This window comes from Vicugna pacos, unplaced genomic scaffold, assembly GCF_048564905.1.
Source record: "Vicugna pacos unplaced genomic scaffold, VicPac4 scaffold_21, whole genome shotgun sequence".
Classification (NCBI taxonomy): domain Eukaryota; kingdom Metazoa; phylum Chordata; class Mammalia; order Artiodactyla; family Camelidae; genus Vicugna; species Vicugna pacos.
The window spans coordinates 22663105-22681605 of NW_027328742.1; the positions used below are offsets into that span (position 1 = coordinate 22663105).

The 18501-nt window shown below is 43.5% G+C and overlaps 1 protein-coding gene across 2 annotated transcripts; it reads left to right on the forward strand.

Moving 5' to 3' along the window:
* The first annotated feature begins 392 nt into the window (after window positions 1-392).
* On the forward strand, window positions 393-17953 carry LOC140694288 (trafficking protein particle complex subunit 9-like). 2 transcript variants are annotated; one of them, XR_012070019.1, is made up of 3 exons: window positions 393-469; window positions 4173-4258; window positions 17427-17691. XR_012070019.1 is itself a non-coding variant. In XM_072957600.1 (3 exons), the coding sequence occupies exons 2-3, from the start codon at window positions 4211-4213 to the stop codon at window positions 17673-17675; spliced, it is 297 nt and encodes a 98-aa protein (XP_072813701.1). In that variant the 5' UTR covers window positions 403-469; window positions 4188-4210; the 3' UTR covers window positions 17676-17953. The 2 variants fall into 2 exon arrangements, 1 of the variants encoding a protein (XP_072813701.1); XM_072957600.1 differs by having other exon boundaries at window positions 403-469; window positions 4188-4258; window positions 17427-17953.
* The last annotated feature ends 548 nt before the right edge of the window (window positions 17954-18501 follow it).

The following is an 18501-nucleotide window of genomic DNA, read 5'->3' on the forward strand; positions in this document are numbered from 1 at the left end:
AGCCTGTCTCAGAGTGCAGGGGACAAGAGAAAAGGAATGGTAAAATTATCACTGACATTTGAAATTTTGTTAAAAAGAATGCTACTGTTAATTGTATCACTTGAATGTATGCAGGTGTTTTTCTATGGGCATTCATAGGTTCACAAAACCCCACCAGCCACTCTTGCTCCCATCTGGTGTGGGCTTTCTCAAGCACAGTGCCCTTCCTGCTTGGGTGGGCCACGCTGCTGGTCCTCGCCTGGGGCCGGACTGCTACAGGACACTGAGTCCCCGAAGCACGACCTGGGATACATGACAGGAACATCTCTGCTCTTGGCTGAGGGCCTCCGTTTCCCCCTGCAGTGTAAGAATGCCAGTGACTCAGTTAGAAGCATGCATCCAAGCCATCATTCCGTGTCATCACCATCTAGAAGCAGTGCCTGAATATTCTGAATTTCTGCAGAATGTTGTTTACAATCACCTTGAACAAGTGAGTGTGTGTCCTCTTTCAAGTGGAGGAATTACTGCCGTTTTCCTGGAACTTACTCACCAGTAGTCCATCTGATTTTTCTGTGCTAGGATTCAGTATAGCCTGCTAATAACTCTGCAGTCAGATCTAGAAACCCTGATGAAGAGGATTATTTATTTTCTTTCCTTATATGATAGTATTTTACTTTCAAAATTCTGAGTTTTCTGTTCTTGGAGGAATTTTTTCGGGGGTTTGGAGAAACAACTTTGCTCTTACCATCTTTGTGACCTGTTGCTATATGCGTCTCACCTGTCTTCTGTCACTTGTGAGGCGGTTCCATTTGTGACCCTGTCCGGGTTATTCATGTTATAAAACATAAAATCTGTAAAAGTACAGAACCCTTTTACTCCGAAGACATTCCACAAATACTCCTTTAATCTGGGTGTGGTTTTAACAAGACACAAACATTAGAACATATACTTGCAGGTTGCCAGTGCAAAATCCCCAAATGAATAGTCTAGCTCAACATCTAAAATCTTTCTTATCTACCTTGGATATGTATGGATAAGTGAAGCAGTTTGCTAAGAACCCAAGACCAGGTTTAGGATACAGGCTGATGTAGCTCAGCGGGTCCTCCCAAGCTGATGCTCTGCCAGAGAGTGGGGTTGAGGGGAGAGGGCGTGCCCTGCCCTCCATGAGCTGACAGTTTCATGGCAAACACCTTCACAAGGTGAAGAAATTGGAGTTTCTTCTATGAACAGTGGGTCTGAAAAGAGCCCAAAAAGCATGGGAGTGACACAATCCCATTTGTCTCAAGTAGGGGAGAGTGGCTGTGGGGCCACTTGGGAGACTCGTGAGTCCAGGTGGGCAGTGTTGGTGGCTTCCACTTGAGCGATAGGATAGTGGGTAAAAGCGAACAGATTGAAGGCATGTTTAGATGGTAAAAAGAAAGAATTAAAGCTGTCTGTGAAGGTAGGATGGAGTAAGGCCCAGGTTTCTGGGTGGATTAATGAGTTAAATGATGGTCCTGCTGTGTTCTGAGGAGGGAAAGCTGCAGAGGGAGTTCTGGGGGAAAACTGATGAGTTCAGCTGTGGGTAAAGTGAAAGGTTGTTAGATGTGTGGTCTGGGAGCTCAGGTGAGAGCCAGTAGTGAGTAGGGAGAGGGGAGAGAGACTTTCAAATAATTTTATCTTGTGAACATACATATAAGGATGAGTAATGACACACTTAACCCCTCTATATTCTGTATTTAAAACCCAGTAACATTTTGCTATATTGGTTGCAGAGGTTCTTAATTTTTTAATACAAATAAAATAAATAGAAACAAAATAGTGGAGTTAATGAATATCTTAGAGTTGATGTGTGTCCTTGTATGTATTTTGATTTCTCATCTTTATAAACATAATCTACAAAAAGTTAACTTGCTTAGAATAAGAGTTAAACACAGGGACATGACACACTCTGTTGGGGGTTGAAGGTGATATCTTTGGCAAATTATATAGCCTCTCTTTGCCTTTGTTGCATCTTCTGTGAATGCCCCATGCCCCTCATCACAGCTGATTTCCTAGACTAGAAGTTGGGAGGGAGGCTGCTGAAGGGAGTAAGAGGTGGCAACTGCTAGGAACAAAGAAGACAAAGACAAAAACAGATTAAAGCCGAGAAACTGAGTCCTAATACCCTCAAAGGAAAAATAATCCCGCAGTGTTTTGAGCCACTTATCGTAAGGGAAACAAAATCACGTGGATCCAAATCTCTTGAGCATATGTATATTGTGGGTGGGAGGGTATCATCAGAAAAGGGTTGAGAAGAGGCTTTTTGGTTTCCCTTAACGTTTTCAGTAAGAATGGGGCGCAGAAGCGAAAACCACCCGCTTCACAGTAGAAGGTGTTGTTTTGTGCGAAACTGACCAAAGTTTGGAAACCAGTCATCAGTGGTGCTGGGAAATGAAGAGGCTTCTGGATTGGGTGGGGCACTTGCTGTGACTTCCAGGTGACCTGCTGGCTGGGGTCTGTGAGGCGGGCAGTAGGTTTGCAGTGTGACCTGGGCATAATCCCTGGCTCTGAGGCTGCTGGTCTGACTAGCAGTTCTGGGCAGATGCAGTCCTATTGGGGCATCTCGCGATGTGGCCTGGGACACCTGCCATGCTGAGGGCGAGAGGAGGGATCCCCTAAGGGGGTGTCCCTGTGAAGAGTAGAAACGTCCTCCTGCAGGGGAGGAAGAGCCTCTGAGCAGCGGGCCGGATGCACAGGCAAGAGCAGCCTGAGCACGGAGATTTCGGGGACCTGGAAGTCATAAAGTGGCCCGAACAGCCTTGTTCCTGAGAAACTGGAGGGAAAAGATGCTGCAAATGCAGGCTAATTTCAGACCCTGTGGTGGGTCATGAGTGATAGGAAAGAACTGGTCAGGCAGGCACGAAAGAACCCTGTGGTTGTCCCAGTTGGGGCGTCACACCAGAGGGAGGAGCAGAGTTATAGACTTTGTCACTTTTTATCTGTGTGACTTTGAACAATAACACCCCACCTCTCTCTATATATATCTTCATCTGTAAAGTGACAGAGTGACAACTCGTGTCATCAGAAGGCTTAGTTTAGCTCTGATCCTCATTGTCCAGTCCTGTCAGTGCTGCCCTGCAAGGTTCTGCAGTGGGTGCTCTTACCCTGAGATGGGAGGGCGTAGAAGGGCATTGTAGCACCCGAGGGCAGGAAGGGGTTGCTTTAAAAGCAGACATGTAGCCTCCTGCAGCTGCAGACCTACAGGCAGTTTGGTTTATGGTCGTGGAGAGGACTTTGGAGGTCTTAGCATCGTCTTAAGACTTGTTTTCCCTTGGGGACCTGATTTGCCTTTGCAGATTAATGTTGAAGATTTGGGCTTCTGGCAAAGCTGTTTTCAGAGATGGGTATATATGTAACATATATTATAAAATGAAAGGTTTTATTTAATATTTGGGACTTTGTAGCTGTAGGGAACAGCTCTGTTGGCCTGGTTTCCACGGAGGACACTAGCGGTCGGCAGAGCGTGCGGGAGGGCAGGCAGCCTGCAGTGCTGCTGCGGGGGTTCTCCCCAGCAGGACGCTCTGCTGAGTTGACTCTTCTCTGAGTTTGGTTGCCAGAGGAGCAGACAGCAAAGTAATGAGTTCTGGTGGGATTGTATAATGACAGGAAGAAAGAGGGAGCCGTAGTTCTTAGGGACTACTACACTCTTTTGGTTCCTGATCCAGTGTGTCCCATTACACAATTGATGAGTTGTGTCTATTCTGGGACTTGATTGAAATAAACGTGCAGCCTGAATATTAAGAGTTATGTTTTATTTGTCAGAAGGACTCGAGCCAGGATGACCGCCTCTCAGAACACTCTGAGGGACTGCTCGCAAGAGTAGGGGAGAAGCTAGGATTATATAGGAGCTTTACAACAAAGACCAGGTAGTCAGAACAATAAAACATTGCTTGTTATCTAAAGAAAGCCAGGTATCTCAAGTTCATGAATTTAATGCTTTTCAATATATGGGAGGAAGCTAACATTTGGGCTGACTGAATATATACTTTAGACAAGCACCTAGCTATCTAGGGCCAGTAATCTGTCCTTTCTTATTCTGAGTCTGCTCAGAGGGCACCGTTGTGAATGGCTGCAGGCCTGTCTTCACTGGGGGGTGGCGGCAGCTGCTGATGACTTGTTTTCAGCATTCTTTGTTTAGTGACATGGTTGCAATATTTTCATTCAATTTGTAGTGTTTTCATTCACAGAAAATTATGGTATTACCCTGATTATGGATAATCTGGAAGCTTGGAATGGAACCGAGATGGAATTACTGCAGGTAACTTCTACTTTAATAAGCCATGTGTAAACATGAACACGGAGGAAGCATACAAAAGGATTCGGTGGTGAATGGGAAGGGTTTCTGCACGTTACAGGAGAAGGCAAGGCAGAATTCTTCTTCTTTGTGGGCAGGTATGTGAGTCCAACTTTCCTTTCTGAAGTGCTTTCTGAGAACTGTTTATGGTAATGAACCAACATTGACAAACGGTGACACACATTGCATTTAAGAGCTGGCTGGCTTCAACTTGGGTATTGGACAGGTGGAATTCATAGGCAGTGGTCAGGTGGATGGGACAGAGATGGAGCCCAGGCCTGGGCCCATATTCAGGTTGAAATCGCCATTTACTCACCATAGCGCCTTGGACTTGAATGTAACCTCTCTTAAACTGATGGTGAGTCTGTGAAATGGGCATGATTATATTCGTTACTTCCTGGGCTTGTTGTAAGTTCTGAAGATTATTATAGCACACATGAAGCACTTAACACACTGACACTTAGCAGTGTACACTTTGTTCGACCACCACGCTTGGTGTGTGTCAGAGCCTTAAAGGCAGCATGTGTCTGTTTAGGATGCACTGGTAGCCCCTTGGCTAGTTTGTGAATTTGGTGATTTCCTTTAATACTTGTAACTCTATGTGCCATGGACAGTTATTTTCATGGACAGATGAGGAATCTCATGGTAAAAAGACTGTATAATTTGCCCAAAATCAGACCATAATTTTGGGTTCAGTGGCCTCGGTTCAGCATGGGCCCCTGGGCCTTCTCCCCTCTCTGTTCAGCACCAGAGCCAGATATGGAGTCGGCTGTTTCCCTGCCCAGGGTATCCGGCAGGCCGCAAGACACACCTGGCCCTGTGCTGCTTGAGCAAAAACTCCGAGGAGAGACAGCTACAAAAGGGATAAACATAAAAACAGACGACAGCAAATTGTGATCAGCTCTGAGAAGGAAAGGAACACGTCTGGCCGTGCAGAGCTGGGAGCTTTCCCGTCGGGGCTGCTCTGGGGGCGCTCATCTCAGCTAAACAAGCTGTGCTGCTGCACCAAGGCAGGAAGGCAGGGCGCGTGTGGCCAGGTAGACAGGGCCTCGTTGATCGTACTCATTCCCTATTAAGTGGCAGGTGTCACAGGCACTTAACTAATAAACAGATGTTGGCCAGAATCATCACGCATTTTGCTTGGTAGTTTTATTGGCGCCAACTTTGAGAGGAGGTCATTGAAGCTGGGGAGTTTGCTGCATGCCCGTGATTACCATGGAAATACCCCCACTGGTCTTTCAACCTAGACTGGTGTGGCTGTCATGTCCCAGCCCTGTGAATGGCATCGTGCAGCTTCTCCCAAGTGGCCCAAATGACTGACATTGATATGCTTAATTCGTAGGAAATGGTATGTGGCAATAAGAGAAAAAGGTAGTAAGAAATTGGAAAACTAGAAAATAACCAATTCTTCCCCTACTGGGGGACCGTACCCTGTGTCTCTCACCCCACTCACTGCCTGTCACCTCCTCCCTGCCGACTCCGTGTTCAGAAGCCACTCTGAGCCTTTGAAGAACATTTTGCCTCATGACACTGTTGACTAGGACCTGCGACCTCTCTGTCCCTGGTTAACTCTCTCTTCAAAGCCATTTAAATTTCTTGCAGGCTCCTCCACTCAAATGTAAGAATAGCCCCTTTAAACTTCTTGATGCAGCTCCTTAATGAAGATCTTGGGAAGGAAACCTAGCCAAAACCTGGGAGGTATTCACAGAGTGAATGTAACCTGAGCATTTTTTGACGTTCAGAATCAGAGCGGTGGGAGACACAGGAAGGCCTTTTTAAGTTAGAAAGTGGAAAGAGAAAGGACTCAGGATGTTTGAGACTGAAACATCTCGGTCCCAGCCAGCAAGGCACCTGCGTTCAGGATGGTGTGTGGGGAGTGCAGAGTTCTCAAAAAGAAAGAAGTGGTGGGATGGCAGGGAGGACATTTAGGTACTTAACTGGGGAAGCAAAAAGTTGGCTGAACAATTCATGGTTGAACAAGAGGATTGTGACATGATGTGCTTGTATTTTGGAGAGAAGGGTTTTGTGGAGCCAGGCCTAAGGAGAAATCTCTCTGACTGGGGAGTCAGCACAACAAAAAAACACAGAGAACCAGGCAGACCCCATGGCCCCTGATGGGGGAGAGGCTGCCCACCAATTGGAGACCTGGAGGCTGCTTCTGTCCCTTAGCTGGGGCCTCAGACCTCACTTCACATCCCAGTCCTGTTGATACAAGAAAAAATATGTGGGGCATGAGAAGGGCTGTGTCCCAGGCTTCCGTTGAGCCCCTGGGATGTGCCCTACCAGATTTTGTTCCTTGGCTTCATGCAGTAAAGAATTCAAGAACAAGCCAGTGTTGAGTAAAGGTAGATTTATTCAGAGAGATACATTGACAGGCATGAGAAACGTCACGAAGTATGGGGGTTTGATGCTCAGATTAAAAGTAGGCACACACTCCACAGAAATAGTGTGGGCCTTCTCCGAAGAGGTAGAGAGAGGGGTTCCTGGGAGGTGGCTCTGTGTTGCTCCTTTTCTTGGGCTTCGTGGTTTCATATGCTAATAAGTAGAAGGACCAGCCTTAGGGCAAGGGGCTGGGATTCCAGGGAGTTGGCCATTTTCCACCCTTTGACCTTTTGTGGCTAGCCTTGTGACTGCCATGGTGCCTGGGGCCGTGTATACACCATGTTACTATTACAATGGGTGTATAATGAAGCTCAAGATCTACTAGAAGTTAAATCTCTTCATCCTGAGCCTCAAGACTTATTGGGGGTTGAATTCTTCACCATTTTGATGTTAATTGCTGTGGTCTATCTTGAATGGCTTGCTCTGCCCCCTTCCATCCTGTCTCACTGTGATGACACAGAGAGAGCAAAGGCCGGGCCCTGCGTGTGTTCCTGCATTTAACAGCGGGAGATGTGGGGTGGGCTGAGGATGACTCTGAGTGGTGAGAAATATGTTTCAGATTTTCCCACATGAGACATGGGGACCTGCCAGCAGCCATCACAGATTTATCTCACGGGCATTATCGCTTGTGTTGTTATGGAAACAACAGGCCAGCCAAGAAATAAGCAGCACTCAGAGGGTGGGAGTACTGAGATTTATTATGCCAGCGGGCTCAGAGGGGCTTCTGTTCCCAAGCCCTGAGCACATCCAAGACGTGCACATGAGGTTTTATAGGGTTAATTACAAGTATGGGGCTTTTAGCCAATAAGGCTCAAACAACAAAAAGCAAGGAATCAGTACACTGAAGCTTATCAATTTGGAACAGATCACGTTACTGACAATTGTTGACCTTGGATTTACGAGTTAGCTTGTTAGCCCAGTAAGCTGACACTGAACTTCAGATTTGCGAGTTAGCCCAGCAAAACTTAGATCAGTAAACCGACACTTATCACACTTAGATTTGTGACTTAGCTTGTTAGCCCAGCTGGGGTTTTTGTTCACAGTGTCACTCATCTTTTCTATTTTCCTTTTATTTTTAAAGTATTTAATCCAAATTTAATATCAGGATTTTTTTGGAAAGAAATTTCTCTTTTTCTTTTCTTTGGGGCTCTTTTGGGGGATAGGTAATTAGGTATATTTATCTGTTAGTGGAGGCCCTGGGGCTTGAACCCAGGACCCTGTGCACACTAAGCACACGCTCTACCACCTGCCCCATCATCTTTTTCTTTTTGCTTTAGCTGCCAAGAATCTTACAGCTGAATTTCTAGTCGGCCTTTAACACTTGCCCTGACTTCATGGAATCCATTTTTATGAGTTTACCTCCCCCTGGTTTCATTTAAGTATTGAATCTCCATTTTCTCTTCACTCTCAGTTTTGCCTTTTTGTTGTTATGGTTGTTAAGCTGTGTTTAAAAAATTGTTTAATTTCTCTTTTAGCAGGAGGCTGAAGTAAATAAATATGTAAACAAACATCACACTTAAATGCTTTTATATATTCTAAGCTGTTTAGTAGTTAATTAAAAACCAAATTGAATATTAAAGGGATAACATTTTTGAATTATTTTTTAATTTTTTATAAAGACATAGCTGATTTAAAATATATGTTTCAGGTGTACAATAGATGCTCCATTTATAGTTACTGTAAAACATTGTCTGTATTCCCTGTGTTGTAAGATACATCCCTCTAGAGTGTTTACATTACATGTTGCAGTTTGTATAAGAAATTTGGGTAACGCAGAGTCTGGGACGTGGCTGTGGCTGACCCAGGTTCACGCAAACCCTGCCTGTCAGAGCTCAGGCCTTCACTCCTGTCTGCAGGGGAGCGAGTGGAGGCAGCTCTCATCAGCGCTGGCACCACACTCTGAGTGGCAGTGACAGCAGTGACTGTGTGTGGACGTGAAAATTGTTGTTCCAAGAGTTTTACATGCTTTTCTGCATTTAATAATTAAAGCCCTCCTGTGAGGAAGGGTTTTAAGTTTTTAATGAATAATACATTTTATTTTGATATTGATAGACTTCAAAACTCTGGAAAATTTACAGGGGTAGTACAATAAATGCTTAGATACAGTTCACCTTAAAGGGCACTATTTGCCCTTTTGTGACGGGCTTATTTTAGCATAAATTTTCAAAGTTCATTCATATTGTAGCCTGAATCAGTACATTATTCTTTTTGTTTGATAATATCCTTTTCCTTTTTTTTCGTTTTTGGTCTATTTAAAAATATTTTCATTGAAGTCTAGTCAGTTTATAGTGTTGCGTCAGTTTCTTGTGTACAGCACAAAACTTCAGTTAAATAGGAACATACCTGCATTCATTTTCATATTCTTTTTAAACATAAGTTACTATAAGTTGTTAAATATATTCTCCTGTGCTATACAGTATATACTTGCTGTTTATTGTATACATACTCAGCATCTGCAAATCTTGAACTCCCAATTTATTCATTCCACACCCTCTCCCCTCTGGTAACCATAGTTTGGTTTCTATGTCTCTGTGTCTGTTTCTGTTCTGTAGATAAGTTTATCTTTTTGTTCCTTTGTTTTTGTTTTTTTTTTTTTGTTTTAGATTCCACATGTGAGCGATCTCATATGGTATTTTTCTTTCTCTTTCTGGCTTATTTTACTTAGAATGTCATTCTCCTGGTCCATTCATATTGCTGCAAATGGCATTATTTTATTATTATTTTATTGCTGAATAGTAGTCTATTGGACATATATACTACAACCTCTTTATCCAGTCATCTGTCAGTGGACATTTAGGTTGTTTCCATGTCTTGATATTGTAAATAATGCTGCTGTGAACATTGGGGTGAAAGTGTCTTTTTGAATTACGTTTCCTTACGGATATATGCCCTGGAGTGGGATTGCTGTGTCATCTGGGCCCCCAAGGTTTTGTCTTTTGAGGAACCTCTATACAGTTTTCCACAATGGCTCCACCAAACTGCATTCCCACCACAGTGTAGGAGTGTTCCCAATTCTCCACAGCCTCTCCAGCATTTAGTGTCTATGAACTTCTGAATGATGGCTATTCTGACTGGTGAAAGGTGATACTTGTTTGCAGTTTTGATTTGCATTTCTCTGATAATGATATTGAGCATTTTTTCATGTGCCTATTGGCCATTTGTATGTCTTCATTGGAGAAATGTTTCTTTAGGTCTTCTGCCCATTTTTGGATTGAATTGTTTGTTTTTCTATTTTATCAAGTGTAAAAGCTGTTTACATATTCTGGGAATTAAGCCCTTGTCACTTTCATTTAATGCAACTATTTTCTCCCACTCCATAGGTTGTCTTTTTGCTTTAATTTTTGTTTTCTTTTCTGTGCAAAAGCTTGTAAGTTTAATTAGAACCCACTTGTATATTTTTGCTTGTATTTCTATTGCTTGAGTAGACTGCTCTTGGAAAATATTGTTGAGATATATGTCAGATGTTTTGCCTATGTCTTCTTCTAAGAGGTTTATAGTGTCTTGTCTACAATTTTAAGTCTTTAAGCCATTTTGAATTCATTTTTTTGTATGTTGTGAGGGGGTAGTCTAACTTCATTGATTTACATGCAGCTGTGCAGTTTTCCCTGCACCATTTGCTGAAGAGGCTGTCTTTGCTCAATTGTATGTTCTCACCTCCTTTGTCAAAGATTCAATTACCAAAAGTTTGTGTGACTATTCTTGGTAATTTTGTTTATCCATTCATTGATGGATGGATATTTTTAGTGACTTTTAGCTACTCTGAATGATACTGCTATGAATATTGATGTGCAAGTTTTTGTGAGAATACATTTCCATTCTGTTGGCTGTACAGTTGGCCCACCATATCTGTAGTTTCCACTTCATGGATCCAGATGGCTGATTGCAAAGGGACTTGATCATCCTTGGATTATGGTATCCAGGGTGGGGGGTTCCTGAAACCAACCCCCCGAGGACACTGAATGATGACTCTACATGTAGGAGTGGAATTGCTCAGCCACATAACTCTAACCTTTTGAGGAAACATCGGGCTCTTCCAAAGAAGCTGCACCATTGCCCCTTTCCAACGGCTGCATATTGAGGGTATCCATTTCTCTGCCTCCTGACTGACACTTGTTATTGTCCATGTTTTGATTATAACCATCCTAGTGAGTTTAAAATGAGATCTCATTTTGATTTTGATTTCGCTAGTGATGCTGACCATCTTTTCAGATGCTTATTGGCCAATTGTGTATCTATTTAAATCCTTGGCAAATTAAAAAATTGGGTCGATTTTCTTTGTATTGTTCAGTTGTAAGCATTTGTTTTATATCCTGGATACTAGTCTCTTATTAGATATATGCTTTGCAAGATTTTTCTCCTATTCTGCAGATTGTCATTTCACTTTAATTTTTTTAAACATTAAAACAATTATTTTATAGGGGAGGTAATTAGATTTATTCATTTTGTTTTTCTTCCTTAGCACGCACTCTATCATTTGAGCTACCCCTTTCCCCTTTCATTTCACACTCTTGATGTTGTCCTTTGTAACAAATGATTTTAATTTGATGAAGTCCATTTTATCTATTTTGTTTTATCACTTGTGCTCTTGGTATTGTATCTAGGAAGCCATAGCCTATCCTATGACCACAAAGATTCATACTATGTCTTCTTTTAGAAAGTTCATATATTTAGTTTTTACGTTTCTGTCTGTGATCCATTTTGAATTAATATTTGTTATATAAAATACGGGGTCCAGATTCCAGATTCATTCTTTTGCCTTCAGATACCCAGGTGTCTCTGCTCCATTTGTTGGATAGACTATACTTTCAATGGAGTGTTGTTGGCACATTTCTGGAAAACTGACTGTAAATGTAAGTTTCCCCCCAGGATTTTTAATTGTGTCTCATAGATTTCTGCATCCAAACTTATGACAGAAGCATAATGACTTGAGTGCTATAGATTTGCTGTAACCTTTGAGTGAGTCCTCCAAATTTGCTCTTCTTTTTCAAGATTGTTTTGGCTGACCTGGGTCCCTTGCTTTCAATATGAATTTTGGGATCAGTTTTTCAATTTTTGCAAAGAAGTCAGCTGGAATTTTGATAGGGATTCCATTAAATATGTAGATTACTTTGGGAAGTCTTAACATTTTTAACAATATTTTCTACCATTGCATGATCATGGGATGCCTTCCATATATGAAGATATTTTAAATTTTTTTTGGTGATACTTCAAAATATTCAATGTACAAATCTTGTAAACTTTTGTTAAATGTATCTCTCATTTTATTTTTTATGCAGTTGTAAATGGAACGGCTTAGCTTCATAAGGGTGGGACTATATATATCAATTTATTTATTTCTAGGATTCCTACATAGCAAATACACTAGGTTTATATTTGCTACATTGATCTATCCACAATTCTTCCCACCCCCGTGTCATAAGAAACCAAGACCCAGCTTAAGCCATCTGAACACCTATGTGGAAGTGAGAAATGAGACCTTTGGGTGGGGTTTGTGTAGATGATACTGAGATCTTATTCAGGATGGCTTCATCTTAATTTCTTTTAAACAATCCTTTCAGAGTATATAGTCAGATACATTAGGAAAATGCTCTTTTGATGTGCGGAGGAGCTAAGACTATAATTTTCAAGTAATTTCTAGTGAGAGTGTTGTACTTGAAACATAATTTGCATCAATCTTTGAAGATTTATGTTTCAGGAGCTTTGAGTAAATAATACCTGTCTTTATTCAATAACTACAACTAAATGCTCAAGCAACATGTAAGAGTTTGAGCAAACTGCTCCCGCCCCGTAGTGCTGGTTGGTTGCAGCTGTAACTGGAGTCAGCGCTTACCTCGCCCAGTACACTTGTGCTGATCTGCTCAAAACAGTTCGTCCAACAGTTTGTCGGTAGTCTTTTAGACAAAGCCATAAAGCATTGATTTAAGGTTGCTGGAATGTAATCTATTCTTATTAATATTAAGTAAGCACATATTGAGTACTTACTGTATGTTGGGAATTGTCCCTCAGCCTCACATGAATATTACTTCTAATAAAACTTCTCATATTTCCCTGTTATTTGCACTTTACAGATAAGGAGACTGAGGATTAGGTCTTCCCTCTTTTGGGGGGAGCTCATTATCAATGATGGGAAGTTGTAAGGAAAAAGATATTGATTCATCCAGAGAAAATATTTTTCTGAGATTCAGTATTGAAGAAGGTAACCACTGAAGAGGGTGATCATTGTTTGAGTGAGACGAGCCCCGGGTTGTACGGAGTCAGCATCCCAGTCCTGGACGCTGCACGTGTAGAGCTGCGTGGTGGGTGAGGCGGCGCGGCCGCGCAGGGAAAGCGGATGCCGGGCCGTTGGGCTGTGCTCAGGCCCGGTGGGGCTTTCTCCTAAGAGCAGTGGACCGTCATTGACAGATTTTAAGTAGGCTAGTGCGATGCTCTCGTAGATCACTTTTGTCTTGTAGAGTGCTTAGAAACATTTAGAAGGCTCGGCAGGAGGTGATGTGATGAGTCAGAGTAGGGTGGCTGCGAGGTGTAGCAGTGTTCAATTTTCAAGTGATTTTCAGTCCCAGGTTTGTGGCTCAGTAGCCGTGTCACTTTGGATGACACACCCAAGGAAGTGAAACAATTTATCTAATCAATAGAAGCAGTGATGTACCGAACTCCCAGGACTGCTGTGTAGATCCAGTGAGATAACGTGTGCACAGTGTGCAGCATGGTCCCCAGCACAGAGTCAGTGCTGAGGGAGTGCCAGTGAGTACCTGGTAGGACAGGTGTGGGTGGTGGATCTCGTTGACTGAGGAAATTTGTCCCTGAAGGAGGGGTCTTGTCACATCTGTGAGTGATTGGCCTGAGCTGGGAGAGGCAGGGAGACCTTGCCCCCGACCAAGGGCCCTGGGCAGGATGGCTATGGGAGGAACACCGTGAAGTTAGCTCTTTGCAGGTGGAGTTGGAGGTGCCCTTGAGACATCTAAGTGCAGTGTCACAATCACAGAAGTGGTCTGGTCCCGGGCTGTGCATTTTCCTGCCGAGATATTGATCTCTGAATGCGAAGACATACTTTACAGGACAAGTGAATAGTAGTATCATCTCTCATCAAAGCTCACATCTCTTTATTCATCACTCACTTTGCTAATTGGGTACTTACAGAACACACTTCACTGTCCTCCCCTGGGCTCAGGCTCCACAGAAAAGAGCTGGTGAGTCTCCCTCTTTTCCAGAAGAAGACACACTTAGCTGGTAGACTTCTATACCTCGCCAGACTTAGAATTTTAGGTTGTTGATTTAATTCTATTTTCTGTTGGTCATCTCCTGACAGGAGAGACGTTTTACCTCATGGTCAGGTTTCAATTAGCTGTTACTGAGAATTGCTGGTCTGATCCATAGTGTATTTATTCTATTAACTTTGTAGAGTACTTATCATTTTTCTGTCTTTGCTCTTTAATTTTGTTTGCCCCTTCAATTTTCTATCTTTTTTGGGACCTTATTTTATTTTTTAATTAAAAAATGTCTATTAGCAGTTAACAAAACAAAAGCAAAGAAAAAATGCACATGATAGCTAAATTTAGAAAATATCTTGTGTGTTTTCTGTCTCAGCAATGGAGGGTTCTAGAAACTCGTGAAAAGCTTCATTACATAAGTTCCTTTAAATTCTGATTAAGAAATAAAATCTTCCTTCCTCATCTTTCAAGCTGCACAGCTAATTGTCAAGAAAGTGAGGGGAAATTCTCAGAAGCCAAGACAAACCAGAAAGCAGGGATTCTGGGAGATACGTGAGCCTTAGAAGCCCTGGGGTGCCGGTTGGCTCCTGAACTGAGTTTCAGTTGCCCTGGCAGGAGGGCAGGAGGTGAGCCTGTGGCCTCTCACACTGGGAGTTGGATGGCTGTTCTTATATAAGGCCAAGCACATCCTGAGAATCCTGCTTTATAAAAGGTTGAATTAGAAAGAAAAGAATAAAAGCATTCCTCAAGGCAAGGAAGTAAGGAAAGTAAAATTTTTTGGAAGCGGGAAAAAATAACATATCCAAAGTAAGGATTTAGTTTAAAGCTGTTCTGGCATGAGAGTGACCACAAACCCATGGCAGAAAATCACAGCTCCTCCCGGAAAGAGAAGGTGTGTTTTGAATGAATCAGTGGACAGCCATTCTGAAAAAGGCCTCCAGAGTCTTCTGGATCAAGATACTGGACTCAAACACCTCCCTTCCATGGTCTCATTTAAATAACCAGAAAGGTTTTAAAGGAAAGAAGCCATAATCATAGTTCTATTTATTGACATTACTTTATGCTAGGAATTCAAAGGTGACTATGGAGTTGTCTCCTCTTTTATGGACCTTACTTTCTATTTGACATAGTTGGGGAACTTGGTGGAGGGTGGTGTTAGTATGTTGCAATTAACCAGGAGAGGAGTTTAAGAAAGCAGTGAAGGGTTGGTGACATTTTTCGCTGAGGACAGTCCTGTTCAGTTGGCTTGTAATTACAGGCTCGTTGAGTTGTCACTGAAGGGAATTAATCTTAAGGAATTTGGACTTAACTCAGGCCTCTTCAGAATGGACAAGTGAACCTGGAGAAAGACAGTCAAATCTGTGCAGACATTGAAGTTCACTTCAACATGTGGTATCCATGAGCCAAAGATAGGACTAGTAGGCAGCACTTCTTGAGGACAGAGGAGTGGTTTTTAAGGTTCTTCAAGAATGAATCCCAAGGTACCGGGATGGCCAGTTGTCAAACTGTGACTTTGCTCTTTGGACGGTGTATCCACCAAGGGTATTGGCCGTTTATAAGTTTCCATTTCTCCTTAATACATGTCAGGTTATGAGGACGTGGGCATAAACGTTTCACACCTTGTCAAGGTGACATTGGGTACCTGCCTAGAATCATGGGCACAGTTGCGGCTGCGTCATACATCTTGCCGCACATCCCGCTCCCCGGCTCCGTGATCACGGCAAAGTGGTTCCTTATTGAGCTGTCCATCTCCTCTGTGACATCGTAACCAAACAAAAGATTGGAGAGTATTAGCTTGGCTTTTTTCTTTTCTAACATTCCCTTCAAATTATGATGACTGATAGTGGACCCAGTTACGTTTGCAGATGATTTACAAGTAGGGCTGTCAGTACAAACCTTGTAATCCCCGCTGTGTGATCTAGAGAAGAAAGTTACACTCTTTCCAAATTGTTTTGATGCACTTATGTGGGAAAATGATGTATGTTTGAATATGTATTTCCTCTCTTAATCATCATGGCTAGAGATGAATATTTGTAGACATGGAATGAATACTCTGTATTTGAACTGTATGGTCCCCTAAATTCTCCCCAGCTTTTTAAAGTCATCACTGGAGTGCTACCTCCAGAGTGCCGCAAAGCATCCAACACTGCCTGGTCTTCGGACACTGTAAGTTTCCAAGTTGGAGAAGGCTGCTGGCTGGTGAGGCATTCTCTCGCACATCTCTGGTTGGGTGATGTGAGCTGAGAACACAAGAATTGGCAGACAGTAACTAACCACGATCACGTCCATTTCTGGAACACTCATGGAGGATTTTACACCTATGCTAGTGGAATACGTTATTTCATTTAGTTTTCCCAAAAATCATAATTAGATTTTATCACCTGTATTAAAAAGGAAACTGTCAAAGCGAGTGACGTGCAGACTTTGGACTGGAACACGGGTCTTTCTGATCCCTGTCTCTGTTCCCTCCCCGGCCTATCCTTGCAAATGACCAGGAGACTCTTCCTCAGTCTTGAGTTTCCCTCTGATGTTACCGCTCTCTTTGTTTCTAAGAGAGGAAAACAAGTCTAAACTTACTTTCCAGTTGGAAATGGAATGGAGAGTTAACGTTGGAAGCCGGGAGAATCTGTCCTGTGATGAAGTGGTCTCCGAGCCACTTCCACTGGGATGTCACATCACTGTCTGGGCCCCTTGCTCAGCCTGTGCACAGGTGACAGCGCAGTTGTGCCGAGCAGTCCTCCCGGACAGGGCAGTGGGTTGGAAATGAGTTTGGGGATTTGGTTTCATTACACAAGTTCCTGAGGGCCTTGACCTGGCACTTCGAGTGGGAGCATTCCCTGTCCCACAGACTGTGCTCTGGGCCCGTGCAGACCTGACGTGGCCTCAGCCTGAGTCTCAGGGCCCGTGGTGATGAGGAGCATTTTAGCCCAGGGTCTGCCGGAGGCTCTGAGACTACTGGGCTGTGGGACTTTGTCCAGGATGATAATAATTCCTCCCCGAGTTTCAGATTTCCTTGCCTGTGAGCCGGGGTAGTAGTTGTTTCTGAGATGATTGTAATGATTCAGTAATGGGCGCAGCGAGTGCTGACAGGTAGCTGGGTGCTTTAGGAGCAGAAGTCGCAGTCACTCTGTCAGCCTCTCCCTGTGCGTTCTGTGCTTTGAGAAGTTGTGTGTTTGGTGAAAGTCCCGCCCAGACCCTAGGGTCTAGATGAACTGTTGTTCCTTTACTTTCCCTTCCTTTTCCTCTTTCCCTTCTCTGTGTCCCATGTTTAGGTAGCAGATTCCTCTATTTCAGGGAATACGGGCTTTTCTAGTAAAGGGACAGGTGGAATGCGGAGAGGTGGGGCCCAGAGGGGGTCTGGAGTGTCTGCACAGTGCTGCTTCCCTGCGTTTCTGCATCCGGTCCCATCAGTGCACTAAGTCAGCCTTCCTCTTCCTTCCTGTGTCATCGGGTCTCTGTTTTAAGGGAAAACCATTTTTATGGGTCTTTTTTCACTTACGTGTTTCATTCAGATGCTTGTTGCTTTTCTCCCTGTGCTTCAGCGTTCCGAGGAGAAAATTCAGCCGTGCAGCATCCTCTCCGAGCTCTACGAGTTGATCGGCTTCCACTGCAAGTCCACCTTCTTCAAGCGGGTGGCCCCCGTGCGGCACGCGGCCCCCGGCATCCCGGAGCCTGGCGGGAAGGCCTGCTCCCGACTCCTCCTGCAGACGCTTCCTGGCTACAGTCTGTCACTGGACTTGCAGGACTTCAGCAAATGTGTTGGAACTAAAACATTGCTTCAGCCCCATTAACCATGCCTGGTTTGGGCCCTGCTGTCCTGCCTCATCAGGGTGAATCTTGATTCATTTAGAACAGGGCTCAGCAGACTTTTCCTTTCAAGGGCTTGGGGGTAAATATTTCAGGGTCTGAAAACCTCCTGATCTCTGGTGCAGCTGCTCAGCTCTACTGTTTAGATGCCAGAACAGCCAGATAGTCCACACACCCATAGAGCTTTATTAACAGCGGTGGCTGGGGCTGGATTGGGTGTATGAACTGCAGTTTGCCCCCACAGCCTCCTCAATATTGACACCTGCACCAGAGTGTACATTTGTGACAATGGGTGAACCTACACTGACATGTCATCATCACCCATAGCCCATAGTTGACACTAGGATTTACACATTGTGTTGTGCACTCTGTGGGTTTGGACAGATGTACAATGACATGTATCCACCATCACAGCATCATACAGAGTCGTCTGTCTTAGTGACCTTAAAATGCTCCGTGCTGCACCTCATTCATTGCTCTTTCCCCTCTAGCCTCTGGCAGCCACTGATCTTTCAGTCTCTGTGTTTTTCCCTTTCCCAGAACACCATACAGTTGGAATCAGACAGTTGCTGAAACTTCCCAGATTGGCTTCTTTCACTTGGTAATATGCATTTAAGTTTCCTCCATGTCTTTCCATTCCTTGATAACTCATTTCATTTTAGCACCAAATAATAGTCCATTTTCTGGTGGGACCACAGTTTATTTATCCATTCACCTACTGAAGAAGAGCTTAGTTGCTTCTGAATCCTGTTGAGTATGAATAAAGCTGCTATTAACATCTGTATGCAGATTTGTGTGTGAACATAAGTT